We start from the raw sequence: 25432 nt of genomic DNA, 5'->3' as shown, positions 1-25432 counted from the left end.
CATGATCCAAACTTTAAAACGAATTTCAAAAACTTGATAAGGTGTTGGGCAAAAACTGCAGGAATATTTCAAGATATGAATTATTCACAGTAAATGAGTTAGGAAGTTCAATCTATATAACTAATTAAGGAGATACGTGGTTTAAGAGGTAATTTCTTCACATTCTGTAAGTACTTAAATAGAAGATTTCTGACTGCAGAGGAAATCTTTAATGAAGGCACAGTAAGATTTGATATCTGGGGTCAAAGCCAGATAGACCACAAACAATACTCTAACTTTCAAAAGTGAGAATAATTAACCACTGGAATAATTTACCCAGGGGTACCAAATGCTCTCTACTACAAGAAGTCTTTAATCATGACTAATGTCTTTTTAAAAAGCTGTAGCTTAACTTCCAGATATAGACTTGATGCAGGAATTAATGGGTGAAGCATGAAAGGTGAGAATAAATGACTCTAATAGTTTTTTCTAGTCCTTGGATCTATATATTTTTTCAGTCTCTGCAAGACAAAGTTATGTATCAGTGACAGATTAGGCCCTGAAGAAAGAATGATGGGTTCCTTTTACATGTTTTTCCACTGACTTGTTTACATCAATCTACATATCTCAACAAGCTTATTTGTAAAACATTTAAATTTTAAATAATATGTTACTATGCTTGCCTACTTCACCAGGGTAGTAAGGGTTGTTAATGTCCTTTGAATTCTTTAAATGAAAGACATACTGAAGATATTGGGCCAGGTCTTCAAAGCCTCCAAGCATTGAAAATGAAAAAAGACGTAAGCTTTCAACATCTCTGAAAATCAGATTATGAAATTATTATAATCAAGTTTTCAAGGCATTAATACAAACACTTCAGAATAATAAATGGGAATTATGAGATATATTTTGACACTCTTCTTTTTAATTGTTGTGAAGGAGGCTTCTCTGTCTTCCTCCCTTGAAGACTGCTAACAGCCAAACAAACAGAAAGCTTCAGCTTATCTGAAAGGATGTTCCTCCCGCCCCCCCCCCCCCAAAAAAAAAAAAAGGCTTATTTGCTATATTAAGTAGATGAGTCAAAAAAATTAGACTTTGTTACAGGAAAGTGAGAGCAATTAAATTAAATGTGCCACAAGAACAGAACACTCCCCTAGATCAACAGGGTAATAAAAGCTTGTCGATCCCTATCCCATTGCATTTCTAAACACTTTTTGAAGTACAGAACACAGAGAGCTCAACACTTCAGGTTTGTCACCATTGACAGTCTGTCGGTTTTAATGAAAATGCTCTCCGTTTAGAAGATGACAGAAATTACATGCATTTCCACTCTTATTTTTCTGTCATCTTTTCTGTCTTGCATTTTTACAGTAGAAGGTGGAATTGGTTATTAAAGCATTACATAAGTATGCAAAATATATTAAGAAGAAGAAAGAAAAGAAAAAGCTTTAGCCCTGCAATTATATATAATGTGTTGGTGAGAAATGTGTATTGTGGGATAACATCTGATGTGTGGCAATAACTATTTATTTTTAGTTATTTTTGAAGAGGAAGAGGCAAATTCTCTAGATAATACATTAAATGAAGGTTTTATTATACAATTGCCTCAGTAATTTCGAACAGGAAGATGATCTAAGCAGTGTTAGATAGCTCAAGTACATTCATAACTTCTCTAGAAAACATAGCAAGATAACACTGAACAATTTCTTGGCTCTGCATAGCTTTCACAAGCCCATTTTAATAAGTGGCTGGCTTTTAATAAGTGTACCAGCTCTGCTTGACAGAGATGTAAAACTGCACCTGAGGAAACTTGCTGCCAGGACTGAAGAAGGAAGGCTTCACCTGAAAGTATGAGGCAGTACTACGGGATCTGGAAACAGCCCACAAATCTGTGCAGAGTCTTCAGCCTGGCAGTAGCCACTCCTTATGTTTCCCCAGTTTTGATTCCAGTGTAAGTATTAGTGAAAATAATGGGCACAGTGTTGAGACAGTGAGGAGGTGGGCTTTTGGTAGGTTTAAGGAAAGCTATGAATTTCATCCTCTGTGACAGTTACTTCAAGCTTATCCTAAGCAGAGAAACAAATTTAATTATTAGTGGTGGCCTGTATAGAACATATCTCATATTTTTGCAAGCTTTAGGAAAACAGAGAATGCAATTAATTTCTAAGCTTTGCACACACATTTGTACAGTCTTGTACTTGTGCCTACTAATGGTATTCGACAGTGCAAAGTTTTGTAGAACTAGAATTACGTATATTTAGCAAAGCTAAAATTGGAGCCCAGGAAAAAAAAACCTACATGAAGCCATTGTACAATGAGCACATTTCTGCCCATCAACTGTTTAGTTTCCAGTTGCTTGACTTTTGAAGGTTTACTGGAGGGGGCAGATGGGTCACAGCCATCCTGTTAGCCCCTTCTTATCTCACTTGTGGTCCTTGTCCTCTGATGTTACAGCAGCTGAGCAGCTTCTCCACTGACATGCACCCCTGTACTGTTTGATAATCGAGTTACATCCTAGCTTGGAAAACCTGATCTGATTCTTGATCGGGCTCCAGAGGATAGGTCTGCATGGTGTGTACAGCCCCTAGTCAGCAGCCCACCATCCCTGCCAGCCAAGTTGCATTGCTGTGGGCAAACACACGTCTGAAGTGGCTGTGCTACCTGAAATACAGAGCTGCATAATGCTCACACAGCTGGAAACAGAAGCAAGAGATTGCTTTTGCCACATACCCATCATTAACCCCAAGTAAAATCCTTAGATTTGATTCCTTTCTCCTGAAGCTATCATTTCATGCTCCCTAAAGACTAAGGGAGACAACCATGCCTTAATTACCTTTAGCCCTTGTAACATATTTATTAGTAAAGGTAGATTTGCTTTATGAATATTTCAGTTGTGCAAAATCTGCATGACGCGGGAGTCAAACAGCCCAGGGTTTTCACACCAAAATTCTAAACATCCTTTCTCACCTAGAATTATGGATGAATGTAAACCTGGTTTAAGGGTACAGATGTTGAGCACCTATGTTATGAGGAGATAGGATGGAATGGGCTGAGTGATTGTATCTGCATAATTGGGGACTGTGAAGAGGAAAGGAGGAAATACAGGACACTGTATCTAGGAGTTGTAGTGTGAGAATCAAGCAAAAAAAATTGAAATTGTCCTCTGGCCATCAGAAAGTACAAGCTCTTTGTGAATTGACATGAATCTGCCTCCCTAAAAGGAGGAAGAATTCTCAGCTGTGGCTTTCAAAAAGCTGTGGCTTTTCCTGTATGTCTGACAGGAGGTAAAGAACAGCTCTGTGATTGTTAAGAGATGCACTAGCACGTTGCCAGAATACTTGCAGATTGGATGTTTTCTGGTTGCTCATAGCTGTTAGTTGCCAGATATTTGTAGAAAATGCACTCAGGTTGTTTGCTCAAGCCAAGCTATTTTGCAGACTAGCAAATAAATAACTTGTAATAACTAGTAATTGAGAAGCTAGGTAAAACATATTTTATGAATTTAACGTATTTTTATTAACTGTGTATATTGTTTCATCCAAACATTACAACTAAACATATTGAAATATAAGATGCACAATACCTTTGCTTTTCTCATGTAGCCTTTACAATGCCATACATCAGATACCTGGCTGTGAAACTGTGAAATATTACCTACTCAGGTGCTCTTCCTACTCTGCTCAACTGTACTTAAAGCAGAAGTTTTCCATATGTAAGCACTTAGGTTTTCAGGGGCATATGACATCAATATGGCCTTTGTATCAGGGGGAACCCCCTATTAGGTTGGAATATAGTGTTGTGTAGTGTCACTGATAGCTCGTGGCTGAGGAAAGCACACTTGCCTCCCAGTCATTCCTCTTCCCTTGGGTCTTCCCTTGCCCAGCTCTCCCTCTTGACAGCTGGGAGTAGCCCAGCATCTTCTGTGTCTCCATGCTGTGGATTCATTTTGTTAATATATTTTTAATTAATGGCACATACTGTTAGAATAAAGCAGGTAATTTAGAAGATTATGAACAATATGGTTCATAAGCTTTTCCGAAAGTGCTACCTGACTGCTTCCATCTTTATGCCTTGACTTTCAGGAGAACAGGGCTGCCAAGACAAGTAGCATGGTTATTTTATAATTCAGTATACATACAAGGATGAGAGAGGTGAGCTGAGGTTGTGTTATTCAATATTATCTGTCCTAAGGGTCAGTCATGGTTGTATTTTTTTTTTTCACTTCTTTTAGATTGTGATTTAAAGGAGATTGCCCTCTGTAATAATACCATTTCCTTTCTGTCTTTTCTCTGCTGGATTGCTTTCCCACTGATTCATTTTTGAGCAAGCACCTTGACTACACTTAATTATTAAAAAGTCATTGCTCAAATAGAGTTCTGAAGAAAAGGAAATATTTCTTACTGCACATTACTGAATATTAGATCATAATGTGTTTCATCTTTGTGTATTCTCTCCCTTAATTTGGGAGACACATTTTTTATAATACATGGATAGAGGTATGCATGTTTTAAAAGCTTCCAAATGCCTAGCAGAAAATAGCAAAGACAATGAGACAATGTTGCTATCTCCCCCCCCCCCCCCCCCCCCCCCCCCCCCCCCCCCCCCCCCCCCCCCCCCCCCCCCCCCCCCCCCCCTTTTTCTCCATTGTGAAATCTTTAGAAAGGCATACATAGCTCAGACTGCAGTATTTTTTAAAAGAAAAAAGTGGTCAGTCTTGTGAGACCTAAGTGTGCAATGCATTCTAACCACAATACTTTCCATTTATTCTAATATGGGGAAATCCTTAGAGTAAACATGTACAGTGTAGGTGTTAGCTTTTTAGTGTCCTTGACCTTAGAACATGCATTTTTAACAGAACAGACGTACCTGTGCAGCTGTCAAATTATCAAAACTGCAAGAGTGTATATATGTGCCATGACATGTTCTGCACCTTCTGTAGTTAATAATAATAAATATATTTTTGAAGAGAATTTCAGATTTTTTTTCTCAGTTTTCTAGTGTACCTGGCCAACAAATGTCATTTCAGCTAATATTGTTCAATTATTTTCAATACGAATGAAATCTGGGACAAATGATGAACATATCAGTCTTGTTCAGTCTTAAGGAGACATTGTTTTTTAAGGGGACTTTGCTGGGCTTTTTCTTCCTGAAATAAACTTTTCTGTTTAGATTAAAAAAAAAAAAAAAAAAAAAAAGTTAAAATTGAATACTTAGATATGAGTTATAACACATCCCGTGCTTTTATGGTTTATTAAACTTCTTTTAGACACAGAATCTGTGTACCTGCTTACATTTTGGCTTTCTAATCACAGATTGCAATGCTATTATAAAAAAATAATAATAAAAAAAGGCCTGCAGCAGATCAGATACTATATTAACTCATCTCATGCTGCCTAGCTTGCAACTGGCACTGGTATAAGCAGTGTGGACATATAACTGGGTATATGTGGGTATAACTGCACTGGGACAAGCAGTGTGGACATATCTGCAAGGCTGGTGTTGCTGTCCTTGTGTTTTCTTTTCCCACCACACCTGAAGAAGGCTGTGAAGCAGGGCTGTACAGTACGTGGTTCTTTTGGCTGGACAAATATTTGACCTTTAGCAAATACATGTAGGTCCTGTATTCTTGGGGTAAAAACTTCCTCTTTTGTGAGTTTCTCTTGTCTTCCTTGACTCCTTTATTTTTACTTTTTGATCCTTTTTTTTTTTTTTTTTTCCCCCTCAGTTTTCTGGTGTATCTGGCCAACAAATGTCATTTCAGCTAATATGGTTTAATTATTCATGTCATCTCATAAAGTCCTTCTAATGTGCACAACTCTGCTAGTGAATTACCGTATCACTCTATGATGTTAAGTTATACCAGATTAAATTCTTTACCTTATATTTTATTTCAGATACCTCTTGGATATTTTTTTGTGATTGTGATATAGACCTTTCTTTCTTTCATTCCTCACATTTGCCTTACAGATCCTTACAGTTTCAATAAGAAATACATGTGTTAATACCTTTATATGCATTTGCAGAGAGCACTTAGTAGACTTATAATTTGCAGCCTCTAGACTCTGGCAACAAAACCTTCAGGACCCTTCAGCCTGCAACCTCCATTCCCCAGTGTGAGCAAGCAGAACACATTAACAACCTGCAGATATTTTAAACACTGCAAATGCTTGTGTCTTTCAGGACCTAGATTTCTCATCACATCCACGGGAGCCTTGTATATTTTAGATGTACAGAATGAAGATGGACTGTACAACTACCGATGTATCACAAGGCACAGATACACTGGAGAAACACGACAAAGCAACAGTGCAAGACTTTTTGTATCAGGTGCTCACTTATATATATACGTTACATATAAATATATATATATATATAGCATTGAAATAAATACTGTATGTGCCTCTCTCTAGTATGCTGAACTGATATGGCAGGATCTTGATCTTGTATTAATATGCACCAACAACCAAGTTGTCTATTAAATAGAAGGTAGAAGTGAGCTTATTGCAGCTCCCTACTTTAAAATCCACTTTTTTTTTTTTTATATTGTTATTTAATTTTACTACTACTAGTAGATATTTCCAGAGATTCAGTAGGGTACACAGCATGTCATTGACATTTAGTACAGTGATTTTTAGTAGGTTTAGCATGCTTTGTAAGAGGACTGTGGATGGGAAAGTAGACATTCACAGTGGAAGTATCTATCTACCCTAGCTTCCCCTTTGAAATCAAAGGGGAGCCATAGACACTTTACAGAGTAGTGTATCTAGCCTATTTCAGCTGCTTCTATTGGGATGGGATGAATTGCCATATGGTGCCTATTTTTCTTTAATCACAGCAGGAGCTCATGGTATTTAGCTCAGCTGTAGGTATTTCCACTGCAGGAGCTTCAGGTCAGCTGAGGTGCATTTCAACTTTCTCCTTTCATTTCAAATGCTCCTTTCCCAGGGTAAGTGGTGTTTTCCTCTAATTCCAGAAGGGATCTCTAGCCAGTAAGGGTATGTGACCTGGCTGAGGCCACTAAGGGTGCTGCAGGTAGACTGGGGGGTTAAAAGGTGGCTGTCCATCAGCAAAGCTTAGATCCTGGGCAAATGATCTTGTGCAGAAGGTAGAAAAATTAGAAGGTAGGTAGGGTATTGTCATTTTTCCTTCAAATTGCCAATCATCTAATGATTGTTGTGTGTGTGAAGGATTGCCAGTGTTCCCTCACCTGACCAAACACATGGGGTGGTCAATATGTTATTGCTCCAATTCCCCCATTTTATCTCAGTGAGAGATGCCAGTTGTGGGTAAGGTGAGGTGAGAAGGAGGAGTGAACCCTAGGCCTGTGTCTGAAGCTCTCTCCCAAGTACATCTGTATAAGAATAGCCATTGCCCATCTCCCCTTACTCTCCCTGCTGGGTGTCTGTAACTGCACTGTATGTTTGCATATGTGCAAATCTACAGTTGTATTCCTGAATCCATAGTTAGCTGACAATAGGCTTTCTCCTATCTCTCCCTGTGTCCTTGCCTTACAGAAGACATACACCATCCCACTGAATGCCCACACAGCTTTTTCATTTTCACTGTTATTAAGTTGCCAAATAACCTTACAGATCCATCAGGGTATGGTGACCTTCATAATCTGAGAGTGTGGACGTTCTCCTTTTAACCTTGTCGTCTTGTGTTTTGCTCTTTTTATCGGGAAAACAAAAACAAACAAACAAACACAGCACCTAGTGATTAAGTCTCAACTCTCTATCCTCTATTTGAGAGCAATAAAGGAGACAGAAGTGGACACAAGGTCTTGCATTAGTAGTACTTGTCCTACTCTCCTCCAATATGATAATTGCTGAAAGATTTGGAAGCCCTTTGAACACACAAATCAATACTTAAATATGCTAATGCTAAAAATAGTGTCATTGTTCAAGTTAGAATAACTTACCAGTCAGATCCAGGAGTTTCTTCCTTTGATGCGTTTCTCCTGTGGGTAAAACTCCTGCCTCTGATTTTTCCAGCCAGATGAAGAAATATTTTTCCTGCACAATAATCTATCTGCTTTGGTCTTATAAGGATAGACATGATCCTTTCCTTCTATCTGGCTCCATAATATGGTCTGCTTCCGTATGAAATCATGCTAAGGCTGAGCCAGTGGTAACATAAATAAAATCAAGCTTGTATCTTGGTTACCACAGGAAAATTTGTAGTTATTTCACTGAACAAAGGGGTAAAACTGAAAGCTCTGTCTTGTTCATCTTTCATAACATGCACTCTAAAAAATGTGCCCTGTCCAGACTTCTATTCTTCTCTTCTATTCTTCTTCCACAGACCAAATCAAAATAGGAAGTTTACCTGTGTATTATAGTTGGCTTTTTTGAATTCTGTGGGATTAATTTTTCTCTTTTAGATCTATATAGGGCTCTGATTTCCAGTCCTGTTAATCTACTGATCAAGTGCAGCAATTATGTGCATTTTGTCTCTTAATACTTCTCTAGCTACCTTTCTTCTTTCATTATTTTTTAGAGAAATATACTATGTTTTAAAATAGTTAGTCCTTCCAGAGCTGAGATCAGAGAATCCATGAACATAGTCATGAAAGGTCTACTTGCATGAGACCTACATTTTTGCCTGACTTTTACAGCCATAAATATTTTTAGCTTAATTAAAGATGAAAAAAATTGTTATGGATATTGATTATGTTCTCTTGGTCATCTTTTAAATAAGAATTAAATTTTTGTTTGTTTGAAAGAGTGAGGAAGGCAATGTGTATATGAGAGAAAATACAAAGGTGAATAATTAGTATGCCTGTAATTGAAGCAGAGTTCTATATTTCATTTGCAGTAGAAACATTTCTTTGAAATCATGTGACTTTTCAAAATAAAACAATTCCCAAGACCAACAATGTGGTAAAGAATATTTCTATGATGCCCATTGTGTACATTTCAACAAATAATTCTGTCAAGCCATGAGTTCCAGCTCCTAAAATCTTAAACTCTTTTCACCCCCTGACCATCAAGAAAAATAAATAAATAAATAAAAAGACCATATGATATTGAAAGCGTAATGAATTTCTTGCTCTGACCTTCCAAGAAAATCCAAAGGTGAATGTTTTAGTATGTACAACAATATTTTGCCTCATTTTTTCCCTGTTGTCCTTGCCAGAAGTCATTTGCTGATGACTGCTAAAGCACAGTAAGATAATAACTCAAAATACTCCATATTACATATTCTAATTGGGGTGTTTTACTTTATTGTTTGCCTCATTGGAGGTGATTGCATATGAACCCTGGGATTTCTTTTGTGTTTTTTTCTTTTTATTTAGTTGGTTAGATGTACTGTATGTTCAGACTAGAAGGATGCCCAGGGACATTCCAAAGAGATGCTTTTACCATCCATTTCAATATATAAGAACAGAATACAATAAATTTGAAATATCTCCTTTATAAGAACCAGTTCAAGGTTTCTCAAGTACATAAGCAAATCTCAGTTCAGCTGTTCTGTAGATGGGGATTCAGGTAGGGTTATTCCTGCTCAGGTTCAGTCCAAGAAGAGAAAAGGGGAAGTGGCTTTGACCTGGGACAGATGACCTGGAAACAGGTGGGCTTTTCTTGAAGGGTGAGAAACAGCAGTTACAGAGAGGGGTCATGCTTCCCATCATGGCTCAGTAGCCACCTCCTGGGGGCATCATACCTACCTCCTGGGGGCAGCCTGCCTGCCTTCCCACTCCCTGACTTCTGCTGAGGCAATGGCTGCTTTGTTTTCACCATCAATTTGTTATCTGAGGTGGTTTCACAGTATCCCTGAGCCTAGCATTGAAGCATGTGTGGTTCTCTACAGCAAAATAGGGGTCTGTCAACTCATGGTCTTTTTAAGTCACATCTTTTCCTTACCTTAGTTCTTTCCCTGGTATCCCCCATCTTGTTTGAAGTCCACATAGTACTTTGTATTTTTGTACTTAAAGGATTGTAAATGGGACCACATATATTCTCCACAAAGCCTTTTGAAGTTAAAAGCATATGGAGACAATACGATATTACTGGGAGCTTTTGAGTAGGACGTCACAGGCAATAATTCTAAAAGTCACTTCTACTTTTTCATTATTTAATTGTTATTTTCAACTGAAGAAACTGTTTTCATGTGGACGTAATATTTCTAACAGCCAGAGATGTAATCCCTCGCATGCTTACATTTTTATGGAGTTAATTCCTCAGGCTAAACAGAGGAATCTGTGCACAGAAAACATAGATGTCTGATGACCCCAAAGGGGAGAAAAGGAAAAGAATAATCAATTAGTCAAATTGACATTGGCATTTCCAATAACATCCTGGCAGAGTGTGCCCTCACTAAGCCAGACATAAACAGCATGGCAAGCTAAAAATAAACTCCTTGATGCCAAATATGGACCCAGTGGCTACCAATGCATGCAAAATCATCTGTTTAACTACTGGCTGACTTGTTTCTGATGAGACTGACAAGTAAATTGCTGTAAAGTGAATGCGTTGTTACCTTTAGTGGTTCAAATTTCTGCTGGTACCCACAGAGAAGGAGAAAAAATGTGGTTATCTTTAATTGAATTTGGCATTTGGAGTTTCATTTAGATATTCATACAAAATTTAATTAGCCCATTTGTTTACCATCACAATTTTAGTTTCTGGACTGATAGTTTAACATGCATAGTGATTATATCTAATAGAGTACATGTATTTTGCCAGGTGTGGCTACAGCTCATGAAAATATAGCTAAATTATTTATAAACTTAACTAACTCAGGTAGGGATTTCAATATAACTTGGATTCAGCATAGAATGCTCATTTAATCTCTCCAGCTTCTGACAGGAATCTGCTGCAGCTGCTGTGAGCAGCACCTGAACTAGCTAAGTCAAAGACCACTAGAAAATGCCAATGTTGTAATCACATCTACACCTAGAGAACTACTATGTAGATATACCCAAAGGAGATCAACATGTCAGACAGGAGCCAGAAGAGTTGATCAGCATGTGGAGTTTCTCTGTGAGAGGAAAATCCTAGCAAAATATATTCATGCAATAAGCAAATTGTTAAATGAATAATTGTTGATGTATTGTTTGGTATTTCTATCACACTAGATCCAGGACAAGCTTCCATCATGCTGCTCAGAGCTGTAAACCATGTCAGCCTCTTTCTCCAAGAGTTTTCAAATTAAAAGAGCTGGCGTCACAAATAGGGTACTATTTTTGATGGCGGACATACACATCTTGTGAAAGTACTCTACCAGACTTCTGTGAGATGCATAAATACTACCAGTGTTAAATAAGCATGTTTATATGAGAGCTTCTTTTCTCAGTAAGCTGTGCACAGAAAGTTGGAGTATTAAGTTGTAAATTGTTCTTGTCACCTTAAGTTCATTTTACAGAGAAAAAAAGGGGCTGGTCTGTCAGTTAGGCTATAGATAGAATTTCCCATGTCTTTGCCCATTTCTTTCCTGACAAAGGAATATATTGCTCCTTTAGTTCAAAGCCTTTGGACCACTGAGAAGCATGGAGAGTGTTTTGGCTTTGCTCTAATAGAGTAGTGGAGGGATAACTGTCATAATTGGTCAGGCAACATATTTTTGGCTCTCTATTCCTCTGAAAGGGAACATGAACGATGACCAGGGAAGTGGCTGCCATCTGGAAAAAATCCAATGGGAGAGTTTCCAAGTAGACATGAGATGTTTCAGTAGCACATGCTGTTGGAACTCAGCCACCACCACTGAGATATTCCAGGCTGATGGCTGGGGCACCGTAGCTAACTGAAGTACATAAAACACTGGGCTAGTGAGTCAGAGAGGCAGGAGAATTAATATTGATATATTGCTTAGTGAATGTAATAATTGTAATACTCCCATTGAAAACCACTATTTATTCTTTCAGATCCAGCGAATTCAGCTCCATCTATTCTAGATGGGTTTGACCACCGTAAAGCCATGGCAGGACAGCGAGTGGAGCTGCCTTGCAAAGCATCAGGGCACCCCGCACCAAAGTATCGTTGGCTGAAGGACAACGTTCCCTGGGAGCCTGACAGCAGGTTTCGGCAGACAGTTACAGGTCTGCTGATAGAGAACACGCGTCCCTCAGACTCAGGCAACTACGTCTGCGAGGTGTGGAACAACTATGGTACTGCTGAGATGATAGGGCGACTATATGTAAAACGTAAGTCCTTGCCTGAGTGAAGTTCTTGGACTGCTTCCAGCTTGGGCATTTGCATGTGGGAAGATGTTGCTATGCCTTACTGAACCTTCTGTTGTGTTACTTTACCTTAGCAATGCTTAAACTTCTCAAAGTTGTGCAACATCAGAAAGTAGGCTCTGTGGAGATGAGTTAGTTGGACAATTGAGCGATCATAAGTGCAAACAGATGCAATTTATAATGTAGCTATATAATTTATCACACAGAGGATATGTAATTTAGAAGCTTCAATTGGATGCTTAAAAAGAAATTGCAAATGTTCTCATGAATAAAGCTGCCAAACTCTTGTTGCCATGACTCATGCTGTTCAGTAATATTGAATACTCATACCTCCTCTCAGTTGAGTATTCATGTGTGAATATTCTGAATGTTTCACAAATTCTAGCAAAGATAATTATTACTCAGAAGCACTGCACTGGAAAAGTGTTATTCTTCTACTGTTAAAAAGAAATTATTTCCTGAAATAGAAATAATGCTTTGTGAACTAACATTTCCACCTGTACAGCACAACTAGCAAACTGAAAAGGGAGAAGTTTGTGAATAGTTCAGGCCATTAACATGTCTTCACCACTAATTACACATAGTGGATTTGGGCAAAATAAATCAGATCAGTAATTTATGTATTATAATAAAGGATCTTTGCTGTTACATATATGCATAAAAATTAGTTTAATTCAGTTTGCCATGTGTGACACAAAGTCAAAATGTCCAGAAACATGATGTAACAGTGTTGTTAGTAATACTGAATGCATCCTCACACCCCAGTGATGTATTTTACTTATGGACTCAATGGTCAGCCAGACCATTAGCAGTTATCAATGGGTAGATATCTAATGGATAGTGTTGACATGAAGAAAAAGTTGGGGAAAAAGTTACTCTTCTCTGTAATGGAGGATACTGTTAGCGTTAGGTCAGAGGTTGGACTCGATGATCTTGAGGTCTCTTCCAACCTAGAAATTCTGTGATTCTGTGATTCTGTGATATGATTCACTTTCTTGACTCGTCTTTAAGATGTTGGTGGTACTTTTCAGCATACCTACTTTGTTTAATTGATTGTTGACAGTTTCAAGGCTTTGTGGCCTTTTCTTTAAAAAACATAGGGATATGCAGTGACTTGTAACATGCATGTGATCATAGATTAACTACTGATCTGGATCATTTTGGAGGAAAAGTCTATTACATAAGTGTATGTGATCTGGAATGATGGAGACCACGGACCCACATGTGTTTTTTTTCTAGGCCTCTGTTCCCAATTGGCCTGTAATTTTTGGCAATACATATTGGAGAAGCACTAAAGATTTATTCTAACTTGCATGTTACAAAATTTTCTACAAAGTGAATGAGTTAGTTGAGGAATTTTTTATGTATAAGTGTGAGTATATATATGTGTATGTATGTACGTAAGCTGGCTAAAAAAATAATATAAATAGTATGTGTTTAGTATCAGAGATGATATCAGCATTGATTATCCACAAGTGAAGAAGGAAATGTGTTATAAATTTCATTCTTATTTTTAAAGTCAGTATTGAACATATAATACAACAGAATCTATTATAAATGTACACTTCAAACAAGTCCCTCATCTTTATAAGGAAGTCAAACCTAAATATACAAAACATGAGATCAGATCTGCATTCATTAATGCCAGTAACTAATGGCAGGATAAAGATTGTTTTCCTTGCATTTACATTTATGATTTTTCTTCAACACCATTCATTCTTTTTTTTTTGCTGCCACATAAAATGTGCATTACTTATGTCCTACAGCTTCTTAAGGATCACTTGAAAATACTGTACTCCTCCCACATCAAAATGGAAAATTTAGTTAGCCCACACAAAGAAGTACTTGGGTGTGGACAGATTCCACAGATCTTTATAGTTACACTTCTGGCAACATTTTATTGTGGATCTTCCAGTCTTATAAACAACTCTCCTGGTCCTTGGCATTTACTATAATTCAGTTCACATCAGATAATATGAACTACATGCCTTTTGGAGGAAATGAAAATGGAAGATAAGCTTCAGGATTACACCTATTGCACCAATTTGAAAGTCCACACTGAACTAATCTGAAATAGTGTCCTACTCTCCAAAAACATGTGTAGGGCTATTGATAAGCCCCCAGTAAAAATGGTATTACTAGTAGATTTGTTCCTTTCATTCATTTAGTCATAGTCTAGGGAATTCTATCATATGTTAAGTAGGTTTTCACTTATGTTTTGTGTCATGGATGAAAATGCTTTTTTTTTTTTTTCAAGCAAAAATGATAATCTGTTGTTTTTTGTTGTTGCTGTAGTGTTCTGTTTTGTTTTTCTCAGAAAGGCATGGATGTGATTTTTGTTCTTACTTGAGAGTTAATGTTATTCACACATAAGTGTACACGTATACTTAATGTTCTTTATTTCTCTTTCCCTCCCCTTATTTTGATTTAAATCTTCAGAACCACTAAAAGCCACAATCAGCCCACGGAAAGTAAAAAGCAGTGTTGGTAGCCAAGTGTCCTTGTCCTGCAGTGTGACAGGAACTGAGGACCAGGAGCTCTCCTGGTACCGCAATGGTGAAATCATCAACCCCGGTAACAATGTCCGGATCACTGGGGTCAACCGGGAGAACCTTATTATGGATGGCATGGCTAAGAGTGACGGTGGAGCATACCAGTGCTTTGTGCGTAAGGACAAGATGTCTGCTCAAGATTATGTTCAGGTGGTACTAGAAGGTGAGTCGCAACCTGTTTAGTGATTCTGGTCTCCATATTGTATATGATTGTCTTTGATATCACTATTGTAAAGTGAGGGACAGGAGACCCTAAACAAGAGAAAAAGCTACCTATGAGCTGTCAGCAGAATTTATTGTGCCTCCTCATCCTGAAAAAAAAACTAACAGAAAGTGTCAATTTGATAAAAATACTTCTTTTAAACTGTCTTTCCCGTCTTTCTCTTTGGGGGACAGTGCTTATTTTGTACACTAGCTTTTCAGAAGGACATGAGATAAGAGTTCTCTATTCAGCTCCAAACATCTTCTTCTAGGCATGAAGAGAGAGATGAACATCTCCTTTTCTGGTTGGATATATTGGCTAAAGACCTGAAGATCATATTAAGTTACTGACACAATATGCCACATGATAAACAAGTGAGGAAAGTAATCAATTTGTACAGAGCCAGTTTGCTAATAAGGCTGTAGTGCAGTTGTGGCATGGACACTATTTTTAGAGTCTTTATAGAAAAAGAAGAGATTACCTGCCTGAGCTGAGTTACCTCGGCAACCATCTCCTGTGACAAGAAAGCCTAAAGAGCATATTGATAATCTATCATGATGTCGAGAGAGTGCAGGTTATCAGAGAGCAACAGCAGGAAAGATTTCAAAGACACTTGGGTCTCGCTGGGAAAATAATGTCTGCTTTTATCTCAAAAAAAAAAAAAAAAAAAAAAAAAAGCCTGTCACTTGAATTGAAAAAAGGGTGGAGGGTGGGGGGAGGGAGAGGGAGGAGTCGCAGAGGTGTGCACACTCAAAGATTTATTGGTCCAGTGTCAGTTTCCTTTCAGGGTAAAAAGCTTTTTTTCCCCATATTGCTGCTGCTTTGTTTTCTGAGGAATGACAGTATATAATATACAGTAAAGGAAAGGAAGAGAGTCAGAGATGAAAATAAATAAATAAATTAGAACTTTGTCACACAATTGATGGGACAGAAATAAAAGGGGGAGGAGGAAAGAAGAGAAAATTATGAAATCAAACAAAATGAAATGTACCTTTTTGCATGCTGAGTTCTTTCAGCAGTCTGAGAGTGTCTGTGCTTTATGATTTTCACTATGTGGCAAGCAAAGGAATATTTCTGTGCTATTTTTAATTTCACTGTGATTCAGCATGTTTTGAAGGGAGGGCCTTGTATACGTCTTGCCAGTTCCCTCAGTTTCCTGGGTGATGTTGCACTGAAATTCATATATTAGAATTGTGATTTCCAGGGGTATCATTATGGTTCAAGCCCCCCAAATGTATGGATAGCATGTAGCAAAGTAAAGTGTGTGTGAGGAGGCAACACACAGTGCGCACAAATAGCACATCACACAGAGAGTGAGGCTTCAGTCCTGTCTTGACATCCTTTGTCTTGTGTGAAACTAAAATAGTGTTTAAAAAGCTTCATGAACAAGGAGAGTTTTCAAGTGACTTTGTCCCTTCTCTAGGTAATGAGTACCCTTTTCCTGTTGTTTCTTGCAGGTGCTAACACTGTAGGAACACTGAAGTTAGTTTACTTGCCACTTGGTTCTTTAAAACCAGACAGTAGCCTACAGCATTGTTGTCCAAACTTCTGACTGGCTTGTTTCCAGTGTTCTGCCTACTGATCTTGATACATGGCCTTTTGCACTTTTGCTCCCAATTATAATGAAATCCCTTCTAGACACAGCTTTGAAAGTATAATTTTCAAAGGAGAACAACCATGCATTACATGATCTCAGAAAGAACTTCCTAACTAATAGCAGAGTGTCAGCATTCCTAAATGTTACACCTCCAAGCTCTCTGGTTAGGTGATTATATAATCCTGCTTCCTACTTCAAATCTCAAAGTCTGTGTATCCGTCCATTCTCTTTATTCATTTACCTGGCAGAGGCTGAGTGAGTTGTGACATGGACCACACAAGAAAACGTTTGAATGCTCTCATCACAGAGGGATATTTATCTGTAGCACAATATGACCAGAGAAAGAAAACATCACTACTATTACTGGCAATCTGTATTCAGGAGAAGCTTAACATAATACTTCTCTAAATGGGGTATTGTGGGTCAGGACTAAACTGAATTGACACAGCTGTGTGAAATTAGCCTATACAAGTTATGCCTGGCTCTTGTCAGCAGGGTTCATCCTTAATTTTTAAAGGACCTGAAATGTACCAGAAGAGGTAAAATTCCAATTGTGTTAAGGCTTTGCTGCATGTTGTTAGTGATGAATTGTCTATGACTGACACCTCTCTGCAAGAACCTGGCAGTTCATATAGCTGTGCAGAGCCCTGGTCCATCTATTCAAGTGCTTTTCCTTCAGTGGGGTCCATACAAGTGTTCTTAGAAGATGACAAAGACACCTGCAGTAAGAAAAGTATTACTTAAGTAATCTGCTACTAGAATTTGTTTCTGTCCTTCAGTGATTAGAGTTACATCCTGGAATACAATTATTTACATCTTTTCTAAAAAGATCTTGGTTTATGTGATTAGGCTTCAGGATAGAGGGAACAGATTTACAGCATGTAAGTACTCATCTCTTGCTTTTCTTTCCCTTTGGCAGATGGAACTCCCAAAATCATTTCAGCCTTCAGTGAGAAAGTGGTGAGTCCAGGAGAGCCTGTCTCTCTTATGTGCAATGTGAAGGGGACCCCTCTGCCTACCATCACTTGGACACTGGACGAAGATCCCATTGTGAAGGATGGAAGTCATCGTATCAGCCAGATTATCACCTCTGAAGGGAACGTGGTCAGTTACCTGAATATCTCTAACACTCAGGTCCGAGATGGTGGAGTTTATCGCTGTATTGCCAACAACTCTGCTGGAGTCGTCTTGTACCAGGCTCGAATAAACGTAAGAGGTGCTTGTCAAATCAGCTCCTCAAAAAAACACACATAACTCATTGTAGTGGAGAAGAAGATTGTTGCATGTGTTGAAATGAGTCTTGGAATGCCAAAACCAACTTACTGTTTTCCCTCTCCTATTCCTCCCCCTCCCCCCCCCCTTTTTTTTTCCAACCCCACCTTCCTAGCCCCATCTAGAAAGTGTATGATATGGTTAAATGTTGGAAGATCTCTTTTGACTTGTGTTCTATATTCTGTTTTTCCTATATCCATTTTTATTAATTCACAGTTTCTTTACTTTAGTCCTACTGTGCATGATTTTCTTTTCCTTTCCTCCTTTACTTGTCCAACATTCATTGTAATTATTCATGTGCACAGTACTTTAGCTTGCATTTTCAGCTTTACATGGCATAATACCCATCCTCATGGTATTATACTTTATATACGTCAAAATAAATGCTAACTTTGTCAGCATTCTCATGTGTAACAGGGTTTTTGCTTTGTATCAGTGTTAGTATTTCACATTAATTAAATCATCCTCTGCCTTTTAATTTGTAACGCAGCGAAGATTTTATCAGACAAGTGTTGGATAATGCAAATATGTATCTCCACGTAATTGGTATGTAAGCTGCAGGGTGAGTTAAAACTAGAGCATATAAAGATTAGGGAAACTGCTTGTGGCTCTTAGAAGCAAAAACTGTCAAATACTAAGAAGCATTGTGTAAGCTGCATCTGTAAATGTTAATAACTTTAGTATATTCAGAAATATATACAACTGTTTCCACAAGCAAATGCACATTTAAATTGTTTTCAAGAGTTCCTTTTTACCATTCCAGGGCCAGCAAGTATTCGACCAATGAAAAACATCACAGCAATAGCAGGACGGGACACCTACATCCACTGCCGCGTAATTGGCTACCCATATTATTCCATTAAGTGGTATAAGAACTCTAACCTGTTACCCTTTAACCATCGCCAAGTGGCATTTGAGAATAATGGGACACTGAAGCTTTCAGACGTGCAGAAGGAAGTAGATGAGGGTGAATACACATGCAATGTCCTTGTTCAGCCCCAGCTGTCCACCAGCCAGAGTGTTCACGTGACAGTAAAAGGTAAGATTGACTTGGAAAACTACAGTGGAGCTAATGGCTTTTGTGGTTTATAGAGACAGAACTGCACACATACGGTTCTCCTGTCAGTTAGATAATGAACTCTTAAACAAAAATCTGAAATTATTCTTTATATTTTTAATGATGACAGATTATAAGCAGACACTGTCTTGTTCTGTCTCAATTTTTACCTTCCTTTATTCTTTCTGTGGGGTATATTCCCTTTGCTTTCCAACAGGAAGCCTTACAGAAATACATTTTCTATAAGCAGTTTTCACTACAGTAGACAAATGTTTTGTCACCTAAATTTCACTGGTGACTCTTTCTCTGCTGGATGGCCAAGTCCACATTTTCATTAGCTGGGGGCTTTCTAGCTTTTAACAAATAAGATGAGAATTTTAAAGCATGTCTTTCTACTAATAAGCAGAGACAGGAACTACAAGCATTCACCTTTCTTCACTGTTATTAAGCAAGCCTTTTATTGTCTGCTGTAGAAAGTTAACAAACATTATAAACAAATGTGACTTGAAATTCTAACAGGATGGTTAAACTCTATTCAAATAGTTCCAAACAAGGATGTTCAGATGGACCTGAAAGATTTCAGCAATAGACAAGAGCAAATTTTTTATTTTTATTTTTTAGCATTTTGTTCAGGCGATTCTGATCTTGGTGATGTTTAGACCTATTCACAAGGACATAGAAGACATGGATCCTTGTTTTGAGCAATGGGACCACTAAACAGTGAGCTTCACATGAGCCTGTAGGAAGAACTGAAATATAATTTTACTATTCTTGAAGTCCTTGGGAACAGAAATAGAGGACATATCTAAAATGACTTTGTTACAGACATTTATCTTTTATTTTCTTTCTGTTTGGTTTATTTAGCCCTTTCTTGTTTTCAGTTTTGAGTGAAGTAATTACTATTTATTTCAAGAGATTAGGGGATGAGCCTTAAAACACTAGCAATTTTTTTTGTGAAAGGTGTGGTAACTCATGTACCTGAAACCAACAGGATCACTGGTCACATCCTGTGTCATAAAAAAACTAATGTCACTACTTCTTTTCACATTTGTGATACTTTCCTTGACATCAAAATAATATTGCAGATCTACTGAAGTAGTTGAAGAAATGAATACCAAATTAATAACTGTGTAGCTATTGCATTGACAGCTTACTAGGGTAAATATGGTGATGAATGCCACTTCTTAAATGATACATTCCTTTAAGTGATGATCAGAATGAATGTAGCCAGACAGAACAATCCATCAGTCTATTCATTCAGCTTGGGTAGTTGGGCAGCCAAAGCTGGCTACAGAAAAGGTGTTTTAGGCATTTCAACATGCCATGGACTTTTTCAAGATATATGATATCGTTATCTTTAGTTCAGCTTCTCATATTATCACTCTACTGATTTCTTCTTGAGAGAAACAGAAAGAGGATTATTGCCCATGCACAACACCATGGGTCCTTTGGGTTGTTCTCATTACTGCTGCAAGCTTCCTGAGTGACCCCAAACCAGTCATCTGAGGGTTTATTCAAAATAGGTGATACTTAATGGGCTGCTGTTTGGTATTTGGTTTCCTCCATGTTCCATTCTGAAGATATAATTACCAAGTTACTCATGAATTTTTCTGAGATGATAATCTCTGTGATATCAGAATGTTTCAGAAACAATTTTTTTCAAAACCCCCAAAGAAGGTGATAAGGACCTCTTTGGCAAATGGCAGCTGAGGCATAGACAAAACTTAAAACTATCCAAATTTTTTTGTATATTCAATTTCAGATGCCCACAGCTTGATTTCCTCCTCCCCCCCACCCCCCAGTTTACCTGATGTTATATAGAGTTTATACGTTCAATGCACTGCTTTCATCAAAATAGGAGTCTTTTGTCTTTAATACGTTCCATTATACATACAGCTTGGTAACCTGATGGGAAAGATAGATTTAAGTCATTTAATTAGCACCATCTGAGAGATCTGTTGCAAAGGTGGATTCAGATTTTGGCTCTACAGGGTAGCACTTATCTCTATTACACATACAACTGGCCATTCTTGTCAGCAATCCTCTGCCTCATTTACTGCCTACTTACCAAATTCTCCTGTACATGAGGCATCCTTATTCTGTCTTGAATGAGGATTTGTCAAAAGCACCGTCCAAACAAAGATATACAACAGCATGAGCATGTAATTATATGCAAGAGGGCTGCCCATTCTGTACAGTATTTTGAGGTTTTTAAATATCTAAATGAAAGCAAAATCGTGAAGACATTCTTTGCAAACCACTGTAAGATCTCAGAACAGAAAGTTTTTTGGCACTAACTTCAGAATGAAATCCTGACTGCCAGAGAACCTAAGAGTGGGATTTGAAGAGCCTAGCTCTGCACCTGGGAGGCTGTCAGGAAGCCAAAATCTTTGAGCTGGGCATCTATGTGTTATTCAGCCCCGAGCCACCTACTTCTTTGAGTTACTCATTAGAAGAATCAATTAGGCACTACATTAAATCATTTACCACGTTTTTAGGAAGAGTTGGTACCCATGTCCACAGAACCACTTTCCCAAGTGGTCTGCGGACTCCAAATGGCTGGCCCAGAGAGATGTGGTATGCCACCCCTCCCAGCCCCTTGCCTGTCCATTGTCTAAGCCCCAGAATCTGGATCTTGGAAGTTAGTGGCCTTGTAAGCTGGCTGCTGGAAGCTGAGTGGATAAGCTGGCAGGAAAATAAGCAGGTTTCTGTTTGGCAGACACAGAACTGTTGGAACTGTTCCAGAGTCCTAACGGAGCTTTTTGCAAATCAAGCCATCTTGGCAAATTCTTTTTTTCATTTAGACAAATGAATTGGCCAGTTCTGAGTTCTGACAACAGCCATGAAATCTACCCACGCTGTAATGCGTACATAATGGGGAGGCTATGGCTATACTTGCATACTTAATTTCTGATATTTTATACTTGTTGAGTGCTTTCATTTTCAACTGTAATAATCTTTCAACATGTTTTGTTCTGGCCTGCGTGAAATGCAATTTCCTTCTAGCTTTTGTTGTAGGGTAAGCTAAGTGTCCTCTTCTTCCCCTCCTGCAAAATGGAAACAGCATTTATGACATCCTCAGAAGTAATCATCAAGATTAACCTCGTTAAGGACACTGTGCACGTCCTTGTCAAGAACAGAATTATTCCTAGCAGCACTAGTCTCTTAGTCCTTATTTCACCCAGCTCTAGTGGTTTGCCTGTGAGATTCTTATGCCTCTGCTGGCAGAAGAGGACTATTACAAGATGGTATCTTAGGTACAGGAGAAGAATATTTTGTTGAAGAGGTAGACTTCTGTGTTCATTCGTCCTAAGTATGACCTGTTCTCCTCCATTTTCTCCTGCTCTTTCTTGTCCTAGTCCTGTCTACACTCCATGTCTTTCCCATCTCTGTCTTTATTTTCCTGGGGCCTTGTTCTCATGACTCAGAGCTAGTCTTCCCCTCAGAATTCTCAGCCATCCTCCCAGTCTCTATTTATACTCCAAACTTTCTGTCAGTCTTCATTTTCTCCATTTCCACAGTGTTTCAATCTGTCTCTCCTTCATGTGGGTCTTCACCCTCTGTCAGTGCCGTATCCCACCCCACTATTTTTTTTGTTTCAGTCTCACATTCCCAGCTTTTTTCCCAACTACTCTTTACCAGCCTCCATCACCTGCAATCCCACTGTAAGCCTGATCCTGACTTTCCTGACTTCTGACTTTCTCCCACTGCTCTTAAATCCAGTTTTGCAATTCCCTTTTTTTTTTTTTTTTTTTTTTTTTTTTTTTTTTTTTTTTTTTTTGTCCTGGACACTATTTTGAATTTCTGCTCCATCTCTCATTGCTGCTGTCTGCATGCCCAGCAACAGAGACTGGTATCCAACACTCGTCTGGGCCCCCAGGTTTCCTCCCTTTCTCTGTGCATTCAGATCACTTTCTTGTCCATGCTTCCTGGGCCTGGTATGGGCAGCTGTACAAGCACTGGAGAGGGAATTCTGTTTGCCTTGATTTGTGAGGTCTCAGCAGACTATACCTGTGTGTGTGGCTGTAACTAACTTAGCCACTGAGAGTAGTTCTAGGATGTGTTCAGAGTCAATGATGGAAGCTCTCAGTTGTTCATTATTGGAAAATCACTTCTGAGGATGTAGTAACTGCCATTTGTTTGTCTTTTTACACAACTGTTTGTGCTCAGACTACAAACTTTGGGCACCCTTTTAATAGGAACACCAAGAACATCTGTGATAGTGCTGTCACCTGCTGAGGTTGAAAGCCATGGGGCAGGTTGGACTGCTCAAATTCTCATAATGTTTTTTTATTTTTTGCTTTTATGGTAGGATCAAAATATCATTCCTCTTTTTCCACCCTTTTTCCCTTATTCTTGGAAGTGGCCAAACAGTTGTAGCTGCAACTTTCCAGCTGAAATGAGTGAGCCTGAGGCAGACACCTGGCCTGGAAAAATACTATCCAAACAAAAGTCAAACTGCAAGCAATTGAAAGTAGTCTTATAATGGGAAGTGTTGGCAAACAAAATAAAAGCTTATATTACTCACTCCATCTGTAACTTTCATATTTGCACTGAAAAACAACCCTTCAATTGGCAAGGTGGTAAAATAATATTAGCAATATCACTTCTGCAGCATTTTAGTGGATCTGGAAGCATTTTAAAAGCAGGAGTGTCATTATCTCCATTTTTTTTTTTATTATGAAATTTATAGTAATAGTTTTCTCAGCTACGGTAGAAGCTATCAGTATTAAGTGATGATTTTCTTTTCATCAGTCTCATGGGATACACTTCTCATGTAAACAGCCTGCTGCTATTCACACAGAAATTAATTGAAAAAGAAGCCCCTGAGAGGAAGGGTGCAGCAAAAAAAAAAAAAAAAAAAAGTGGTGTCCAAAAGTGCTGTTTCTGATCTTGATCTTGTGGCTTCTCATTACCTGGTGCTGAAGCGATAGCACTTCACCTGTTGTGAACTGCATAAAATAATTGTACCAGCCTGTTTCTTTTTAGTAAACATGCAAACCGAACAGGGGCTGTTCCTGAAAAACTCCATGTTGCAACTGTTTGAATAGATCCTCCTCATCTCTCCTGGAAAGGATTCAGCCTTTTCTAATATACAAAATTATATACTTGTGGTGGTTCAACCCAGCAGGCAGCTAAGCACCACACAGCCGTTTGCTCCAGCCACCTCTCTCCTCTCCCTCCCCCCCCAGTGGGATGGGGAAAAGATTGCAGGTTGAAATAAAAATAGTTTAATAGGACAGAAAAGGAAGAGAAATAATAATAATAATGATAATAGTAATAATATATATGAAGCAAGTGATGTACAATCTTCAGCTGTAAAAGAAGTTGAAAAGTGCTTGAATTAGTGTAAGCACTGCTTACTCGGCAACAAGTAAAAAATCAGGATGTTATCTACATCTTTCTCATCCTAAACCCCATACACAGCACCATACCAGCTACTATGAGAAAAATCAACTCTATTCTAGCTGAAACCAGGAAAACATTTATATAATTTATAAACATTTATATAATATATAAACATTTATATAATACATAGTATAATATCAGATATGTGATATAATTTATATAGAATTATATAGAGATAGATTATTGATGGATTTGCATTACAGATTAGTTCGGGGAGGGCTATTCTGGACAGTGAGATGGACAGGTATAGTCCGGCAGACAAAGAAGGGAAAAAACCTTTGAGGGGAGGATCTTTCAAGGGTCCTTTGGACCATGGTGCACACTGTCATCAAACAGTTTGTTAATTTATTTATGCTCCTTTTAATGTATAGTGTGGATTACAGCATGTGTGAATTCAGTTTCCTGCATGTATGCAGGACATAACTTCTCATATGTCCTTTTGACTTAATGTTTCCAACAGTTTGAATGAGAATAAACTTTTGGCTTTGGTGTTCTTCAGAAACATCTTTCACTGTAACAGATCCTGCATTTCTTTCTCTCACTCTCCCATGCAATATTTTTTTTTTTGATCCCTCCAAACACGTTCCAACTCCTTCAGGAAGAAATATTCAGATCTCCTGAAGTGACTGGAATTGTCATATGCAGGAATCACAAAAGGTCCATGTGATGAGAATGGATGTCCAGTTGTGCAAATGATCCTGCAGAAATCCACTTGATAGTCATTCTTAGGTAAAAGATATAAAATGAGTCTTAATACTTGAATAGCAATTCAAGAGGATCTGTATATTTACACTTGGGTCTTTCAAAAGCTAACACTTTTCTCTCTCACAATGCAGCTTTGTTTAGTTTGGGTTTGGAAGAAAGCATGTTCTTGCATTTTTGCATTCAATTATATTTGAAATATATATATATATATATATTCTAGAATTGTTCTTAAAACGTTAATGACTGTTTTGTCAACTTAGTTTGTGCTATCAGCAGTATATGTAAATCCATATAGTAAGTAACTAGAAAGCATGAGTGTGCATGCACACAATAGGTATGGAATATGCTACCTTAACTTCAAGTCAGTGTATAGTACATAGAAGGAGATGATGGGGAAGGGTGTGTGTGGCGGGGGGGAGGGGAATGGAGGACATCGACGCTGACATAAAAGAAGGGCAGAAAGGTACAAAATCAGCTG

General features: G+C 38.2%; 1 protein-coding gene across 3 annotated transcripts in view; it reads left to right on the top strand.

Annotated features, from left to right (window-relative positions):
- The window catches only part of DSCAM (DS cell adhesion molecule), a 478363-nt gene that overhangs the window by 285367 nt on the left and 167564 nt on the right, over positions 1-25432 (top strand). For 2 of the 3 annotated variants that reach the window (XM_032188234.1, XM_032188242.1), the window contains exons 4-8: positions 6160-6306; positions 11846-12124; positions 14600-14875; positions 17431-17727; positions 18547-18822. In XM_032188234.1, coding sequence (XP_032044125.1) covers positions 6160-6306; positions 11846-12124; positions 14600-14875; positions 17431-17727; positions 18547-18822 — 1275 coding nt within the window. Of the gene's footprint in view, positions 1-6159; positions 6307-11845; positions 12125-14599; positions 14876-17430; positions 17728-18546; positions 18823-25432 lie in introns of those variants that run through there. The other variant, XM_032188250.1, reaches the window with a different exon arrangement.

Source organism: Aythya fuligula, chromosome 1 (genome assembly GCF_009819795.1).
Source record: "Aythya fuligula isolate bAytFul2 chromosome 1, bAytFul2.pri, whole genome shotgun sequence".
Lineage (NCBI taxonomy): Eukaryota > Metazoa > Chordata > Aves > Anseriformes > Anatidae > Aythya > Aythya fuligula.
The sequence above is the reverse complement of the archived record's forward strand: the minus strand, read 5'-3'. Positions and strand labels throughout refer to the sequence as shown.